This window comes from Schistocerca piceifrons, chromosome 5, assembly GCF_021461385.2.
Source record: "Schistocerca piceifrons isolate TAMUIC-IGC-003096 chromosome 5, iqSchPice1.1, whole genome shotgun sequence".
In the NCBI taxonomy this organism is placed as follows: domain Eukaryota; kingdom Metazoa; phylum Arthropoda; class Insecta; order Orthoptera; family Acrididae; genus Schistocerca; species Schistocerca piceifrons.
In genome coordinates, this window is record NC_060142.1 from 519,678,224 (window position 1) to 519,694,679 (window position 16,456).

General features: G+C 39.5%; 1 protein-coding gene across 2 annotated transcripts in view; it reads left to right on the top strand.

Annotated features, from left to right (window-relative positions):
- Nucleotides 1-6,424: 6,424 nt before the first annotated feature.
- The window catches only part of LOC124798070, a 28,124-nt gene continuing 18,092 nt past the window's right edge, over nucleotides 6,425-16,456 (top strand). Inside the window, exons 1-6 of one of the 2 annotated variants that reach the window (XM_047261305.1) lie at nucleotides 6,425-6,603; nucleotides 6,781-6,964; nucleotides 7,120-7,310; nucleotides 14,022-14,231; nucleotides 14,315-14,599; nucleotides 14,706-14,889. In XM_047261305.1, the coding sequence (XP_047117261.1) occupies nucleotides 6,447-6,603; nucleotides 6,781-6,964; nucleotides 7,120-7,310; nucleotides 14,022-14,231; nucleotides 14,315-14,599; nucleotides 14,706-14,889 (1,211 nt within the window). In that variant the 5' untranslated portion in view covers nucleotides 6,425-6,446. Of the gene's footprint in view, nucleotides 6,604-6,780; nucleotides 6,965-7,119; nucleotides 7,311-13,757; nucleotides 13,913-14,021; nucleotides 14,232-14,314; nucleotides 14,600-14,705; nucleotides 14,890-16,456 lie in introns of those variants that run through there. The other variant, XM_047261306.1, reaches the window with a different exon arrangement.

Genomic DNA, 16,456 nt, shown 5'->3' on the forward strand with positions numbered 1-16,456 from the left:
TGCACAGAAAACTCCAATTTATTACAATCAGGCACTTTTATTAAGGTTCATGTACTTACACAAAACACAAGGAAAACAATACAGCAAATCACAACACGGACATCATAACCCAAGTCCACACAACCAGTCCAAAGAACAACGTGTCCCCAAACACTGTTTACTCTGCACACTTCGCTAGTGGCAGTTATTCGTTGTCGATGGTCGCCACAGAGCCCCCCCTCCCCCCCAGTCCCCTGGGAGTGCAGAGCACTGGGGGAAGGACATGGGCGTCTTCCTGTCTAGTGGTGTTGTGGGAGGCTTGCTCATTGATAGAGGCATGTGCAGAGTCCATTCTGTCTGTGCAGGGTGCACTAGCGCTAGTACAGTCCCACATCCAATGGGGGGGGACGGGCTGCTCGACTTGCACACGCGATATGGACTGGCCCGGAAGATGTTGGCATTGCAGTACAGGCAGGGAGGGGGATGTGAATCTTGGGCATCCTGTCGCTATACAGGAGCTCCACAAGTGAAGCCTGGAGGTCTGTCTTGTAAGCCATGTGTATTCCTAACATAACCCAGGGAAGGTAGTAGGACCACTTATCACCACAGCACATGAGGGCTGCTTTCAGAGACCTGTGCCACCGCTCGCTGTGCTCTGTGGGTGGTACCATACTGCAGAATCTGTCCACTCCACAGAGTATGCAGAGTTTGTTACACAGCAAAGATTCAAACAGCCTTCCCTGGTCGGTGGTGATGGGTGTAGGGCAGCCGAATCGAGCTATCCAGGAAGATATGAATGCATCTCCTACGGAATCTGCTGTGATATCCTGCGGGGGTATTGCCTCCACCTAACTTGTAACGTGGTTGATGACAGACAAGATATACCTGAAACCATCAGACATGGGTAACAGTCCTATGACATCCAGATGCACATGTCGGAAGCAGCCTTTCGGGATGTCAGATTTACCTATACATGGGTGTATGTGCCTGCTGACTTTGCTGTGCTGGCACTGTAAACAAGCACGAGCCCAAGTATGACAATCCCTTGTCACATCCGACCACACAAAGTGTTCTGTAACATGGCACATAGTAGCCTTAACACCAGGATGTGAAATGTTATGTAACGTAGTGAATACTTGGTGACCCAGCACAGGGGGAACAACAGGCCAGGCGGTGCCCATGGATGTATTGCACCACAGTGGCCTGACCGAGCCAGGTAGGTTGCAGGAAACGATCTGGAGGGAACTATTTGGGTCCTGTCGGAGGTTGTGCAATTCAGTATCATTGTCCTGTAAGTGGGCTAATTCGTCGACATTAATGGGGCACGAAATTGCAGTGATATGTGATAGGTAGTTGGCCACCACATTTTCTGAAACTTGGATGTAATTGATGTCTGTTGTGTATTGGCAAATTAAGTCCATCTGCCGAAACCTACATGGGGGAAGATCAACAGCGGGGTTATGGATAGCCCTGCGAGGGGTCGATGATCTGTGAAAATTGTTATTTTCCTTCCTTTGATGCCTGTGCAGAAATATTTTACAGCTTCATAAATTTCAAGTTATTCTCTGTCAAATGCTGACCATTTATGTTGAGCCATAGATAGTTTCTTGGGAAAAAAAGCGGAGTGGCTGTGTCATGTCACCAAAGTACTGTTAGAGGACTGCACCGATTGCAAAATCTCTTGCAACCACTATAATAGAGATGCAGACATCTGGCAAAGGGGAGGCAAGAGTGACACCATGTGCTAACGCTGATTCAAGGCCTTCAAAAGCTCTCACCATGATGTCAGACCACTGTACTCAGTTATTGCCCAAGGTTTGTTTCCCGGCCAATGCGCCAGTCAAAGGGGCTTGAATTGCTGCCACCATTGGCAGGTTTCGACAGTAGAAGTTGATAGTTCCTACAAACTGGCGTAATTCAACCTGCTCCTGAGGGAGGCGTATACCTTCTGAGGAGACAATGTACTCCAGAAAAGTGACAGTGGTGCAGCGGAGTTGTGACTTGTCATTACTGAACTCGACCCTGTTACTTGTCAATCAGTCCTGTATCGTGGCCAGGTGGAGTTCGTGTTCGCTGTCAGAGGAGGAAAAAACGAGTATGTCGTCTAGGTATGCATAACAAAATGTGCAGTTAAACAGAAGTGAGTCCATAAAACGTTGCCAAGTTTGGGCCATGTTTTTGAGGCCATAAGACATGTAACAAAATTCGTAGAGGCCGAAAGGTGTGATCAACGCTGTCTTTGATATGTCATTCTGTTCCATGAGTATCTGTAAAAATGCTCTGCAGCTGTCCAAGACACTGAAGATGCGTGCTGCACTAAGTACTTGTGCAAAGTCTTGTTTGTCTAATATGGTCCATGTGTTGAGGTGGCAATAGTTGCCACAGAGGCGCACTGTGCCATCTTTGTCAGGAACTAAATGTATGGGCAAAGACCAGTTACTGTCCGATGGATGAACTGTACCTGCGCGCTGAAGTTCCTCCACTATGGCCTTAGCAATGTGTAGTTTATGTGATGGCAGTTAGCGCGCTTTATGACCCACTGGTGACCTGTCTGTTGTGACAATTTTGTGTATCGTGCTATTCTTGATAGCATTCAGCTGGGCTGGCGACTCGCTTGGTGGCTGCCGTGAATGGCAATCGGTAGCACACAAGAGTCACTAACGTGATGTTCCACGAAAACTGTCTGTGTCAGTGGCGACAAAGTTCCACGAGGTGCGACTCAAGTGTCAGTGGGCAGCGGCATCAAAGTTCCACACGGTGCGTCCCCGGGCCCGGGGGGTGGCAGCATTGACAGGCATTGTACAAGGCATCATGTCTCAGCAAGAGCTTGTGTAGCCGATGGTATGGCGCAGTTCAGTTCAGCGTTTCAGACGCGGAGATCGTAGACTGCAGAGTTCTCGGACTGAAACTGGGCGATGGAAGTTGCGAGGCTGTCAGTCAGTGACTCGACGAGAGCCAAGTCTAAATCGTCGGGAAGCTGAGGGGGAGACGGTGGCTGAGGAGGCGACTGAACACACAATATGAGTGGATGAGGCATGGTGCAACAATGCGGCTGACTGGAGGTCTGGAGGCAGTCCAAAGTGAAAAAGGAAGTCAATGCCTAATATTGGGTTTTCTATGTCAGCCATGTAGAAGGACAAAGTGAACTGTCTGCCAGGTATGAGTTCAATAGTTAACTCAGTCAAACCGTTGACACAAAGTGGTGATTTATTTGCTGTTCAAAGGAACAGTTCATCTGGTGTTGTCCTTTACAGAAAATGTGCAAGGTATGACACTAACATTTGCTCTGGTATCGATGAGAAAATGCTGGTGCAAACTTAAATCCAAGGTGTACAGACATCCTCGTGAAGTAGAGGATCTGACAGAATGCAACGTCTCTGGACACCCATCTTTGTATCCGTAAGCCGTGGCACCTACTGTGGCCTGCAGGCAGCATTTGGGAATGCGCAGGGTGGGCAGCAGTTTCGAGCAGCGACCGTGTAAGTGGAGTAGAACCAGCATATGTGTGAGTCAGCTATACTCATCCCACCAGGCGAAGTGTCAGGTGAGGGGAAGGCAGGATGGACAGGAACTAGGCCAGTTGGGGTGGGGAGAGGCTGGTGCTGACCTGCTGGCGATCCAAAGGTCTTGGCCTTTAGATGTCTGCTGTTCTGTGTGCTGTCCGTGATACACATGAGCCCGGCCGCTACCACCCGATGGTGGAAGTATAATCACAGGATTGCCAACCTTGGCAGTGCTGCGTGGAGGGAGGTGTCGGTGCTGAATAATGGTGTATGCCCAGTCTGCCAGCTGTAGTTTATTCCTGAGTGATGCTGCAGTATGGGGGAGCAAATGTAATTGTAGTTCTTGCAGCAGCTTCACCAACCACAATGCCCAGAATGCTAAGTTCAGCAAGATTCCGTTACTCACCTGTGCATGCAAGTGTCGCCACAGCTGTGAGGGGGTTCTGTCACCTAAAGTCTTGTCATAAATAATGTTGTGAATTTTATCAGCTGGCGGACGAGAAAGGCATTTGATTAGTAGTGCATGGGCAGAGGAATATTTGTTGCTTTTAGGTGGGTTCAACAACAAGTCACTGATGAGATCAGAGCGTCATGCAGGTGGTTCACTAAACATACAAAACGAGTGCTGCTGTCTGCAATACTTTGTATGTCCAACATGTTGTCCACCAAGGTAAACCACATAACTGGGTTGTCCGGTTGTAACGGCAGCAGCTTCAGGAAATGAGCAGGAGCCAGTGCTTGCGTGGGGTGTAGGAAAGGGGTATCTGCACAGTGTTCACTGATGCGAACAGTGCCTCAGTGATGGGTGCTGTGTTGCGTTGAGTGTCCATTAGCTGCACAGCATGGCAGCCACGGAAGAATCAACGCCCAATGCAGACGAAATCTCGAGCAGAGTGGCGAAATCGCAGTTGAGTGCCGAGTGACAGGGCGGAACCAGGGCAGGTGTGTGCGGGGCAGCAGGATGGATAGGCATATACATGGCCTGGCGCAATTGATGCGAGTGTTCCTTTGGCCGGTGCAGAGGGGACACATTAAATGGCGGACCGCTCTGAGGAGGGGGCGGCCATGTGTGAACCCTGAAACTAGACAGCCGTGTGGTCTATGTTGCGTGGTAGAAAATCGGGCTAGGGTTTTCTGGGAACTTCTGCTGGAGGAGCATTCTGTCGAGCGTCGAATGCCGTAAAAGGTGTCCGCACTGATGTGTACAGCGCCCAGTGTGGTGTGCCAGCGCAGGTTGGGATCGACTGGCCAATCGAAGCAAACACTGGACATACGAACATCCCTGGTATGTTAGTAACACATGGGGTAAAGCGCTGCGCTTCACAGTCGAATGCCCAATCGGCGGTCGCGACGTCCTGCAGTGCCGGAAAAACTGGAGGTTGCGACATTGTCTATTGGCGCGAAACCGGTGATATACAGCGAGCGAATGTTACGTATTTTCGCGACTCGGGGTCACCAATGTGGGTTTTCTGGTTATAGCGACTGACCGCGCACAGAAAACTCCAACTTATTACGATCAGGTACTTTCATTAAGGTTCGTATAATTACACAAAACACAACGAAAACAATTCAGCGAATCACAACATGAACATCATAACCTCATGACCAATCCAAAGAGCAACGAGTCCTCAAAGACCGTTTACTCTGCACTTCGCCAGTGGCAGTTACTTGCGGTCGATGATCGCCACAAGGGTAAGCATCTTACCAAACTCGAATAGTTCTTTATGCTGCAAGGTCCAAAAATTACAAATGCACATAAACAAGGAACAGCTTTGTTGCTACTGATCGCTATACATTCAGTCCCGGTATCCCGATCGGCGAACTACGTGAGTCATCACCTGAGTCTCAGAAGGTGCTGCTATCTATGAATGCCTTGGAGAAATACCGTGTTCGCCAACTTACCTGCTTAATCATCTTATCCCTCCTTTCTCTATTTGAAAAGCCTTTTAGAGACTAAGCGTGACTCGGAACAATGCATGTCTAAACACTCCGTGGAAAAGAGTCGTATTTACTTTGTTGTACGTTCCCACACACAACGCCATTGTGGAAAGAGCATTTTCGCTGACCCAGTGGGCCGGTGAATAAAATCGACTGCTTTAATGAACCGTGAAATCAATCTTACAATACCAGTTTATCTACAAGTTGAACTACATGGAGTTTTATAAATAAGTAAAAGGGAAATAAGAATTATTGAAAAAGGTAAAATCTTCCGAAAAATATGGTGTACCAACTACTTCTGCCGCAATAAGTTTCACGTACACGTATTCTAAATAAAGAGTACTTAAATTAATTTTTTACTTCATTTCCACATTTCCATCTCAGAGTGTCCCCACGAGGTCCCAGCTATATGTGCAACACTACACTCAACCTTTTTTCGTAACTGGATCCTTGTAACTTCTCCCTAGAGCCAGGAATCTTAACGTCACCGGCAGTCAATCATGGGAGCAATTTCTAGCCTCATAGCTTGTTTTTTTGTGAAAATAGAAGTTGCAAACACAGAGCATGAGAGTTTCCTCCGTTTCTAAGTAAATGACATAAACTTAGAAGTTATCAAAGCGTAGTCGCTTATCACTGAAATTTCTTTTCTACACCGAGAGATGGTGAGCGAGGCGTAAATTGAATGTGATCACGCATGCACAAACATTTGCGCAGGTATCTGCGCAGGCACATCGTTGCCTGCGTACGGTCCTTTAGTCTTTCATTCCTTTTGTGTTTCTACTGTTTCCAACTTTTATAGTTTACAGATGTACTATTTTTCTGGTTGCTGACAGAAATTTGCGTTTCGGATCCACGAATAATGCTATCCTTCACTTCACAAAAATTTTGTTGTCATCAGCAAATTACTGTTGTCGGGGCTTAGAAGGCTGTGACTTTGCGTCAACGAATGTAAACAGACGCTAGACGACCCGCGGTAATTCTAAACAATAGCTTAAGTCGTTCGCCAGTAGAGGGCAAGGGAAAAATATGGCAGCGGTGAAGTTGAAATCGAACGAAAATTCTTGTACGAAGTCGTTCACTGAACATAAGAATGAAAATATACCAGAAGAATTGAGTTTTAGATTATATGATGCGTTTCTTATTGTATTATCAATGGGAACATTTTTGGTGGATTTGAGTACTGGTAAGATTGGCCTTGTACGTGAATGTCAAAGGCAGGCTATTATGTGTTGATAGGTGTTTCACATCAGTTTTGAATTAGATTGAAGGCCATCAGAAAAATTTCATGTTGTAAACTTATTGATATGCACTATATTTTCATAGCTACAGATTGCTTCAGGTCGTAAACATTATTTTTCAGACGCAGTCTTGGTTGTCGAATATTTTGAAAATGGACACTTTTATTGGGCTATTAGTACTTTGTTACTAGTTGTTTTCCCAGCTGCTATGGTACAAGTGTTTAGTATGCGGTGGCATATTATGGATGAATCGGCAGGGCTATTGCACTGGGTGGCTCACGTTTTCCTTTTGGGCTTGGTTCACAGGTGAGTGGAAAGTAACTATAATGTTTGCTAGGGGACTGAGTCTTCGTTAGTGTTTGCAAAACAAAGTGGCTATTAAACTAAACTAATTGCTTTCGTAATATTTGTTCCACCTTATTTACGTAATGTTTGTCATAAATTTTTATTTTCGTTTACAGGTATGTTGTTGCATTGAAGACCGGCTTTGAAGCACGTACATCAGGCGACCCTCTCGACTTCCAGCGGCTCTATCATCAGCAAAATGACATTTGTATGTTACGTTTATTTGAATCTTTTATGGAATCTGCACCACAGTTGGTTCTTCAGTTGTACATCATGATATCTTTAGAAGACTGGCGCAGTTGGACAGGTAAGTGTGACGTTTTGAAAGTTAAAAAGTATTGAACATTTACGGAGAGAGTTAACAAACGATTACAGTATGGGTGTTAAGGCCGCTGTTTTTTCATGGCGAGTGGACCTTTAGAGGTAGGATACCAGTGGCCCTTTTACGTATAAAAAAGATTTTAGAAAGTATCAAATACTTATTTCAGGTCATCTTCATAATCCAGAAAGCAAAATGTTACTTTAATATGATATAGCGAAATGTTACTTTAATTGGCAGTTCTATTTGTACAAAACACTGACTATCTTTCTGTGCTTAAAACTAACTCAGTTTGTAGTTTTAAGCAGAGTTAGTTGTGTGATTTATAAAGGGCTCTTTAGGAGTAATTTCAATAGATGGCTAGCCATTAAGAGCTGAAAATTCGCATTCCATGACATAGACACTTGCAGATATCGAAGTGTTAAATCTTCCTTTTTTAAACAGAAGCAATATTTTTTCTGATTTCATTACTCTCATATGTAATGACGATAGCATTGGGCTTGTAGTATTATTCTCCACTTGACATTCTTTCATAATGGTATTTTGCAATATCTGGCATTGATTCATTTCAAGATGATACAAATGTTTCTCCTCAGAATTTATTTTGGTTTTCTTTCCGTACTCCTTGGAGGTTTTTGATTCCATTAGTATATTTTCTTTTGCTTCATTAGTGATATGGTTTGACTGTTGATGTAGGGTCATTCCACATCAAATCACCCAATAAAAAATAAATTTTACACCCACCTCCTTAGATTTTCATGAAATTTGGCTCAAATGGTTCTAATACCATCCTGACAACACCTGCAAATTTTTTTTGCTGTATCTCTTATAGTTTTTTAATAATTTTTTTAAGTTTTTATGTTTTGCGTTTTCCGAACCTTCCGAATTGGTAAATTTAATTTGTATTCAAAACTTTAAAATTGCTTATCTTAAAAACTCTTCTAGATAACATCATGAATTTTTGCAGCAAGTTTATTTATTATACATATTTGAAGATAAAAATGATACTATTAAAATATATTAATATTTTCTATGAATATATATATATATATATATATATATATATATATATATATATATATATAATTTTTTTTTCTTTTCTTTTAATGGATATTTTGTTTTATAAGAATTGCAATATCTAGAGTCTCAGACCTGATAGAATGCTCAAATTTGTTTTAATTTACTCTTAAACATATAGGCTACTTGATAAAACAAAAATAATGATGGCTTTTTAACATGTTTATTAATTATAGTAGATTTGCATTAGAATTATGTACAAAGATATTGTACTTAAGACACTTGTGTATAACCAAACTGATTGCTTGAAACATTGAATTTTTTGAGTAATTTTGTCTTTTTAATAAACATTAATGCTGATTCAACTTGTTTTTCCACTTCATCCAAGAGCTTTCAGTTCTTTTGATACAGTCTTTATTGAAGTAATACATTCTTCTAGTGCCGCTTGATTGAGGTGCGTCTACTACACAGACTATGTGCTCCAAAGGCACTATGCAAGAATCTTCTCTTTCAGGCCAATAAAATCATGCAGCTGGTCCTGAAGGATGTAGAAATAGAATTTCTGCATCTTCTTCATCATTGAATATTGTTTTTACCAGTCCAAAGTACCAGTTACCATCATAATTTACAGCCACATAGCTATTTATGGATGGTTCAACACGAACCCAATCAGAAGATGAATGGAAAGAAAAGAGTAAGGAGGATTTTACACTATCTGTAGTCCTTCTAATTTCAAGGTTGTTTGTTGGAAGTGGTTTGAAGTTATGAAAACTTGTTGTTCCAGGAATGGTTCGGGTTGCTGAAACGGTTTTCTAGTTTTAACCGTAGCAAATCAGCTTTTTTTTTTTTTGCCAATAAAGTGAAAATGAACACACATCGATTACTGTCATTATTTGTTCTTTGTCTGAAAGCTGTAGACTAGCTTTCCTTAAAATTCTTTTAATAGTTCCTCCTAGGCCATCACAAATTGACTTCCCATGACTTGTTGCAAAAAAAGAGTGTTGGGCCTTCAAATTAAAGTCTCTCAAGTGTTCAGTCAAATTTTTAAAACTGTTTCTATTTTTGTACTGCCCAGCACAACCATCTGTAAAGTAGTGAACTGAGTCAATGTCAGTATGATGTGATGACAGACACTTTGTAATTTCTTTTTGTACAAAGTTAACAAAACCAGTATGACGTTCTTGGTCATCACTAATAAAACATTGGTTGGAAACAAAAACATTGTTTTCCTCATTTCTTAGAAAAACTCAACTGGGTGTGGAGTACAACCACCTCTATTCCAGTGGTAACTTTGGATCTCATTTTGTATAACGAAGGAATAATTTTCACTGAAACCCATCACAATAATTGCTGTTTTGGGTGGTGGGTCTTCTTTCAATCTTTTAAAGGCTGCTGATTGGGATTTTGCTATAAACGAGTGCGGGGTGAGCTTTTCCAATGACCTAACCAATAAAGAAATGTAGTCTTCAACACTGATAGACTGTTTGATCATTTCTGCCCTGTCTGTGTTAACCCACTGACTGATTACAATTTCTTCTTCTAAATCATAATCTTCACTTAGTTTTTCAGATAAGTACTCAGTTAGTGCAGTATTTGCAGTACAGCTGTCGCAATGACGTAGCATGCAGTTTTGGTTTTCCGTGTTGCACACAAGCATCTTAATTAGGTCTTTATAAGATTCTTCAATTTTCACAGCATCCAGTAATAGTTTAACATTCTGGTGGATACTGCATACACATACAGTGTGTGTGCCTGCAGCACCAGCAAGGATACACCATTTAGGTCTGAAGAAACAAAATTTTGAAAATCCTACTTCTACCTCAGGATTCTCCCATTAGAAAGAATAGTAGAGTTCTCTCAAGTTACACAAAATGAGTTTTTTTTGCATGTACACATTTTTTTGAACACTTACTTTGTCTTTTGTTCCAGGTAGCACTCTGGAACTTTCATCCTTTTCATAAAAATCTGTTACAAGTCTTACTGTATTTTCAGAAAGAGTTTTACCTTTTTTTGGACCAGGAGTTTCCAAAATACCCTTTTCAGATTTTAGCTTTCTGGCTTGTCACACCATGTACTCACTTACATTAAATTCTTTCATCACTTTATTTTGACTCCAAGATTCTGGAGCCAAGGTCAGAATCTGGATTTTTCTAGACCTCCCAACAGATGAAATCTTCTCTTTCATAAGAGAAATCATTACATCAAAATCCTTTAATTCAACCATGACTTCATCATCTGTTTCACTTTCATTGACTTCAACTCTTTATTTTTCCTCACAAAAGTTACGGCATGTTGAGCAAAACTTTTGTTCAGGTTTTATGCTAATATTTTTTGTCAGTAATTGTTTAGAAAGATCCAAGCCTACACTTCTCAACGATTTTTTGATGGGCTTTTTGCGTTTTTTTAGTGGGTCTACACATGTTGTTTGATACTTTTCAAAAACATTTAAAAAGTAGTAGCTGTGGTATGAACATATATTCTTAAATTCACACAGATTAATTCCAGATCGTAAGTGGATCAAATCTTTTTCTTCCTCGCTCAATTCAGATACCGGCTGTAACTGTTTTGAAGGTGTGTAGGTTGTTTGGAAACAGTCAGATTTTTTAAATAACCCTACGCTACAGGTTTGAATATCTGACATACTGATTTCACTTTTGGTCTGATTACTGTTCTGGTTACTTTTATAGGATATTGGAAAAGAATCTCTGTAAACTAAGTAACAGTACTTACTGAAAGTTCGAATAAACTTAATAAAATACTATCCAAGCACTATTTAACACTGTAATAATTTTTTACTTCAAAACACAGGAGTAACAAAACAAAATCCAAGCGTACATTGTTACTCGAAGAAGACAAAAACTTATTTTCGGTGTCTAAGTCACTTGGTACTTTTTATTTTTAAAATATAATTATTATTTTAAAAATTAGATAACTGTTAAACGGGTTAAAAAGCCAACATAATTTTTCTTTTATCTAATAGCCTATACAATTAAGAGTATTTTAAAACAAATTTGAGCTTTCTATCAGGTCTGAGACTCTAGATATTGCAGTTTTTGTAAAACTAAACATCCGTTAGCTAAAAAAAACTTGTAAATTTTTATTCATTTGGAAGGTTTTAATATATGAATATGGTAATTTTTTTTAACATTTAGATATAATACACAAACTTATTCCAAAATTTCATACTGATATCTTGAGTATTCTTTAATATAGAATTTTTTTAAGTTGTGAGGACACGTTTAAGTTAAGATTTCCGACTGCTGAAACAACGCCAAATCTAAAAACTTTAAAAATTTATTTAAAAAACTATAGAGCAAAAAAATTTTACAAGTGCTTTCAGGATGATAAAAGAAGTAATTGTACCAAGTTTCATCAAAATCTGACATGATTGGTGTCAAGGCCTGGGTGACTTGACATGGAATGACCCTGTATGATCAAGAAACTTTTTAATGTTAGAGATATTCTTTCACTTTTAACCTAGCTTTTGAAAATATTCAAGTATGTGCATCGTGGCACATACCTAAAAGAGGAACTATATTGATCAGGCACTGTTGAACCATGCTTCTGTAACTATTGTAGATAAACGGCTGAAATGCAGTATGCCCTGAAATATATGTTGTACGGAAACATCTGAAGTTGTTACTGTCCCCTCTTCTGGTAGATGAAATGTTCTAGGATGACACTGACATGTTACTAACTCACTTGAAGTAAGAGCTGTGTTTTAAACCTACTTACAGTAATCATTATATGGTTTTGAGATGTATGTGTATCATTTTCTTATAGTGCATATTAAATTACATAGTTTGGTCAGTATGTGCTTGAGACACAAAAATAAAGGAAAAGTTAGTTGGCCAAAACAACTATTCAAAGTGAAAGGGTTATGCAAACTTGTAGTCTCCTGGTAGATTGGGTGGCCTTGTTCCATTAGTACTTTAAAGGCCTCTGGTTTGAGTTGCAACGAATCTTATAATTTCCTTGTGGAATTTATGGTGAAGTTACTTAGCAGTTCTTTTGGTAATTGTGTTGTGCAAATAATAGTGTGGGTTTAATTCTATAATACACAGAAAATCACCACCACATTTAAGATTGGTAATTTCATGTTGTTGACGTACATCATTTTCTAAGAACTCTCTCTCTCTCGCTCTCTCTCTCTCTCTCGCTCTCTCTCTCTCTCTCTCTCTCTCTCTCTCTCTCTCTCTCTCTCTCTCTCTCTCTCTCTCTCTCGCTCTCTCTCTCTCTCTCTAATAGTGGTTATCTCAGGCAGAAAACAATCAAAAAAATAGAATTCTACAAATACTTGTGAGTGAATATGTAAAAGCGGCATATACAAAGTAAAATCTGTACTTGTAAGCTATTGGTGTTTACAATTACTGAATCATTTGATACTGCTGACCAACTCTTAACTTCTCCCCTTTGTTTAACTTTGACCCTGAGCAACACTAAATGTCTGTAATCACCTCTTGAGATTTCATATTCACATTACTTGGCTTTGCTAACTCGCAGCCAAACTGTTATCTTCCAATGTTACCTAAGGCTCAGACTATACCGTAGATCAGCACCGCGACCTGCAGTCCAAAAACTTATAGGTACAAAAGAGATACTGTCAGTGCTCCAGCATCTTTGTTTATGCTCATGCAACATCACATGCCACAACGTCATTACATTACTGGTTATAGCAGACATTAGAAATTGGTAGGTTCTGTTGATGCAAAATTTCCCATAGCTTATCCACAATTTTCATTAAATTCTCCTTTCCTGTAGTTCTAAGATTGCTACCCCAAATGTTATTAATTTCAACATTTAAGTAGGTGCTCCTCTATCACAAATATTTTTAATTAAATAAACAATAATGAAGTACAAAGCTTACGAGTGAAAACTTAAATGTAAATGAAGCTCAGTTTATCGTACACTCCAGATTTTCATTGTAACGCACAGATCTATTTCAGTTAAGTTGCATACCTTTAAAGAAATCTGTGTTTGCAGCTTATGAATGATGGCGTACGTTCAGTTTTTTGTCCAGTATAAGGAAACACGAGTTAGCTGGAACAGATAAACTTTCCCCTACTTTCAGTGTTGTATACACACTGATTCACTGTGTATTGTGTAGGTCTTTTTATTGACTATAATTTGCTTGTTTTTAAATGACATTCAACGTGGACAATGGACAAATTTTTAAATACTTTGTATGAGTTCGTTACATAAAATCTGTTAACATGTTAAAAAGTTCTCATAAATGCTGGAGCTTCATACTAAAACTTCATCATTTATTTCATTGTATGTGATGTAACAAATCTGCATGAACTTAGAATATTAACACAATAACAATTGTTAACTTTTCTCAGGCATGAAAAATTTGAAAATTCTTTATAGCAACCATTGACAATAACTTCTCTTGAGTAATTCTAGCTTTTCTGTCAGCTCTTCCAAACTACCAATGGTGGTGGATGAAAAATGCTCTAAATTTTTTTCAAAGGCTGTTTACCAGTCTGTCAGTCATGAACAGTTGCATGCAGTGAGGATTGCTTCTGGTAGCAAAAATGGACTTGTGGATGTGCTTACTGGGATCTACAAAGGTTAGCTTTTCATTTTTTAAACAGTCATTTTATAATGTTCATTGCATGGTATTACTAATGTTAATGAAACCATTAGTCAGATCACCAACAGATGTGATGAATTTTGCAGGTGTGTCAGCTGTTGCATCACTTGCATCTCTAGCTTGGGCAGTTGCAGCATATACCAAAGCTATGAGACGTGCTCGTCCCGATAAACGTTCATTGTCTGCAGTAGGCTTCCTGCTGCAGGCAGTTTGGCGAGGAAGCATGATAACGGCCCGAATAACAGCATTGGTACTGTTTGCTGTTGGTTTTAAAGCATGGCTGTTTTTATTGCTTGGTATGTTTTCAGCAAATTGAGCTCTGTTAATTTAATTGTCTCGCCGTATGCCAGTATAACTGCAGTAGTCTTTCATGTTGCAGGTGTGCACTGGATAGGAATGACAGCTTGGATAATGTTCCAACATACTGACTTCTGTCAGTCACCATGGGAAGAAAAGATATATAATTGTGTTGTGGGTGTGATATATTGCTTTTGTTTTTTCAATCTCAAAGAGGGTCGCTCAAGAAAGCGTATGCTTGTATTTTATGTCATTGTTATCCTTCAGAATGTCAGCTGTCTGGGAATGTTCATCGGTTTCACAGGAATGACAAGGTTCAACCTTGTAATCTTTGGCACCACTGCTGTTGTTGGTGGGACAATATTAGGTAAGTTTTAATTCAGCTTAATTACTATTGTGATTTGATTGTTGAATATTTTGTGTACATCAGATTGCCATAATATTATGAACATTTAAATTTGTCATTTTCTCAGGTATCATGAGCATGCTGCTTTATTATGGCTTTTTCCATCCTGCTGGACATATTAAATTTCATTCTGAAGCAGTAAATCATGATGCACGTGAAACACAAATGTCCACCATGAAGTCAGAAAACACAGCAACAATTCGCTCATTAAAGCACTGTTGGGACTTATATAAAGAACAACCAACTGGAAGGTGAGAAGTGTTCTGTTTTATCTATTGGTATTCATTACCTTTGAAAGCACTGTTTTCTCTCCTGTCATGATGTTTCCATAACAGTCACCTCCAGCCAAGTTGTACCAGTATGACCATCATCTCAATGTGTGCCCCACTTAATTTTTTCTGCCTCGTAGTTCTTTTCTGCAGGTATATTTCATTATGAAACTTGTCACTGTCATCATTTATATTACTTTACATTTACAAATTTTGTTATTGATTCATTGAGCACTTTGTTCTGTTACACTTGCTTCTATCCCACTTCAACCATCTTGCTGCTACACGTCATGTGCTTTCACTTTCATCACTAAAGTAAAACATAATTATCAATTTGTCTTATACATTAGTTCCTTTGTTTGTAGTCTCTCTCTCTCTCCCCCTCCATCTCCCTCCCTCCCCCTCCCTCTCTCCTCCTCCTCCCCCTACCCCCCTCCTTTTCATGAATGTTGTTAGTCACTTCATGCCACACTTACAATATATAAGTGCTTCTCCAACTCCTTCACATCTTGACATTTTTTTTCCCCTCTAGCTGTTGCATAACAAGTTGGGTTTAAACATCATTGTACCCAATATTCTGCTGCTACCCATTCTTAATTTATTTTCCTTGTACTAATCACTCTATTCTACTACAGGCAAATGATAGGATGATTCTTACAGGAAGATACCATGTGATTGATTAGCTATATTCAATCATTGATCTTAAACTTTATTTAAGTTTCCAATGCTAATTCTACCCTTCACAGTCTCACGTTTATTTTTTTCTCCTTTGTTTTGTTAATGTTGTCTCTCTTCATCGTCTACACTTCTCAGTTTCTATCTCTTATTTTTTATTGTTCTTGTCTGCTGCTTCTGTCTCCAGTCACCTCTTTTCATACTTTTGAGAAATTAGAGAATTTTGTCACCTAGAATGAAAGTACACTTTTATTTGTAAATTGTCTTAGTTGCTCAAAATACCAAACACAGGAGACTTGAGAATCAACTTTTTAAGTCAGAGACAGAAAAATTTTCTTTCTGAAAATGCATAACTCAGTCTTAAACAAATTTGATATGCACTTTGATGGATTTGGTTCACAATTTCTTGGGGCTGAAGATATTTCTGTAGACTTTTGATAGTCCCATCTCGACAAATCTCACTTTCCATTTTGCTGGCATCCGCCTGTACCCCTCATATACAGTTCTTGATGTAGCTAAATGGGTGATAATTTGGAAGGAACCCGTTCCTGATTTTTGAAGAAGTGTAGTAAGGCTTAGCATATGAGATTGCCAACTTGTTCTTTAGTGGAATGTATGTTGTATGGTTTAGTTTGATTTTTTATTTGGTCCTGTTGATGACATATTGTACAAAGGGTGTGCTAGTAATATAGGACAAGTCAAGTGAAATAATGCAAAATTATGTGAACATTTTACATATCATACAAATACTTATTTTCTATGAATGATTGATTGCAGACAATATTACAACCTACATTTTACTGGAATAAGTTCAAGTGAGTACTTAAAATAGCAGAATTAATGGAAGTGCAATTTTTTTATCCCGTTGTCACAG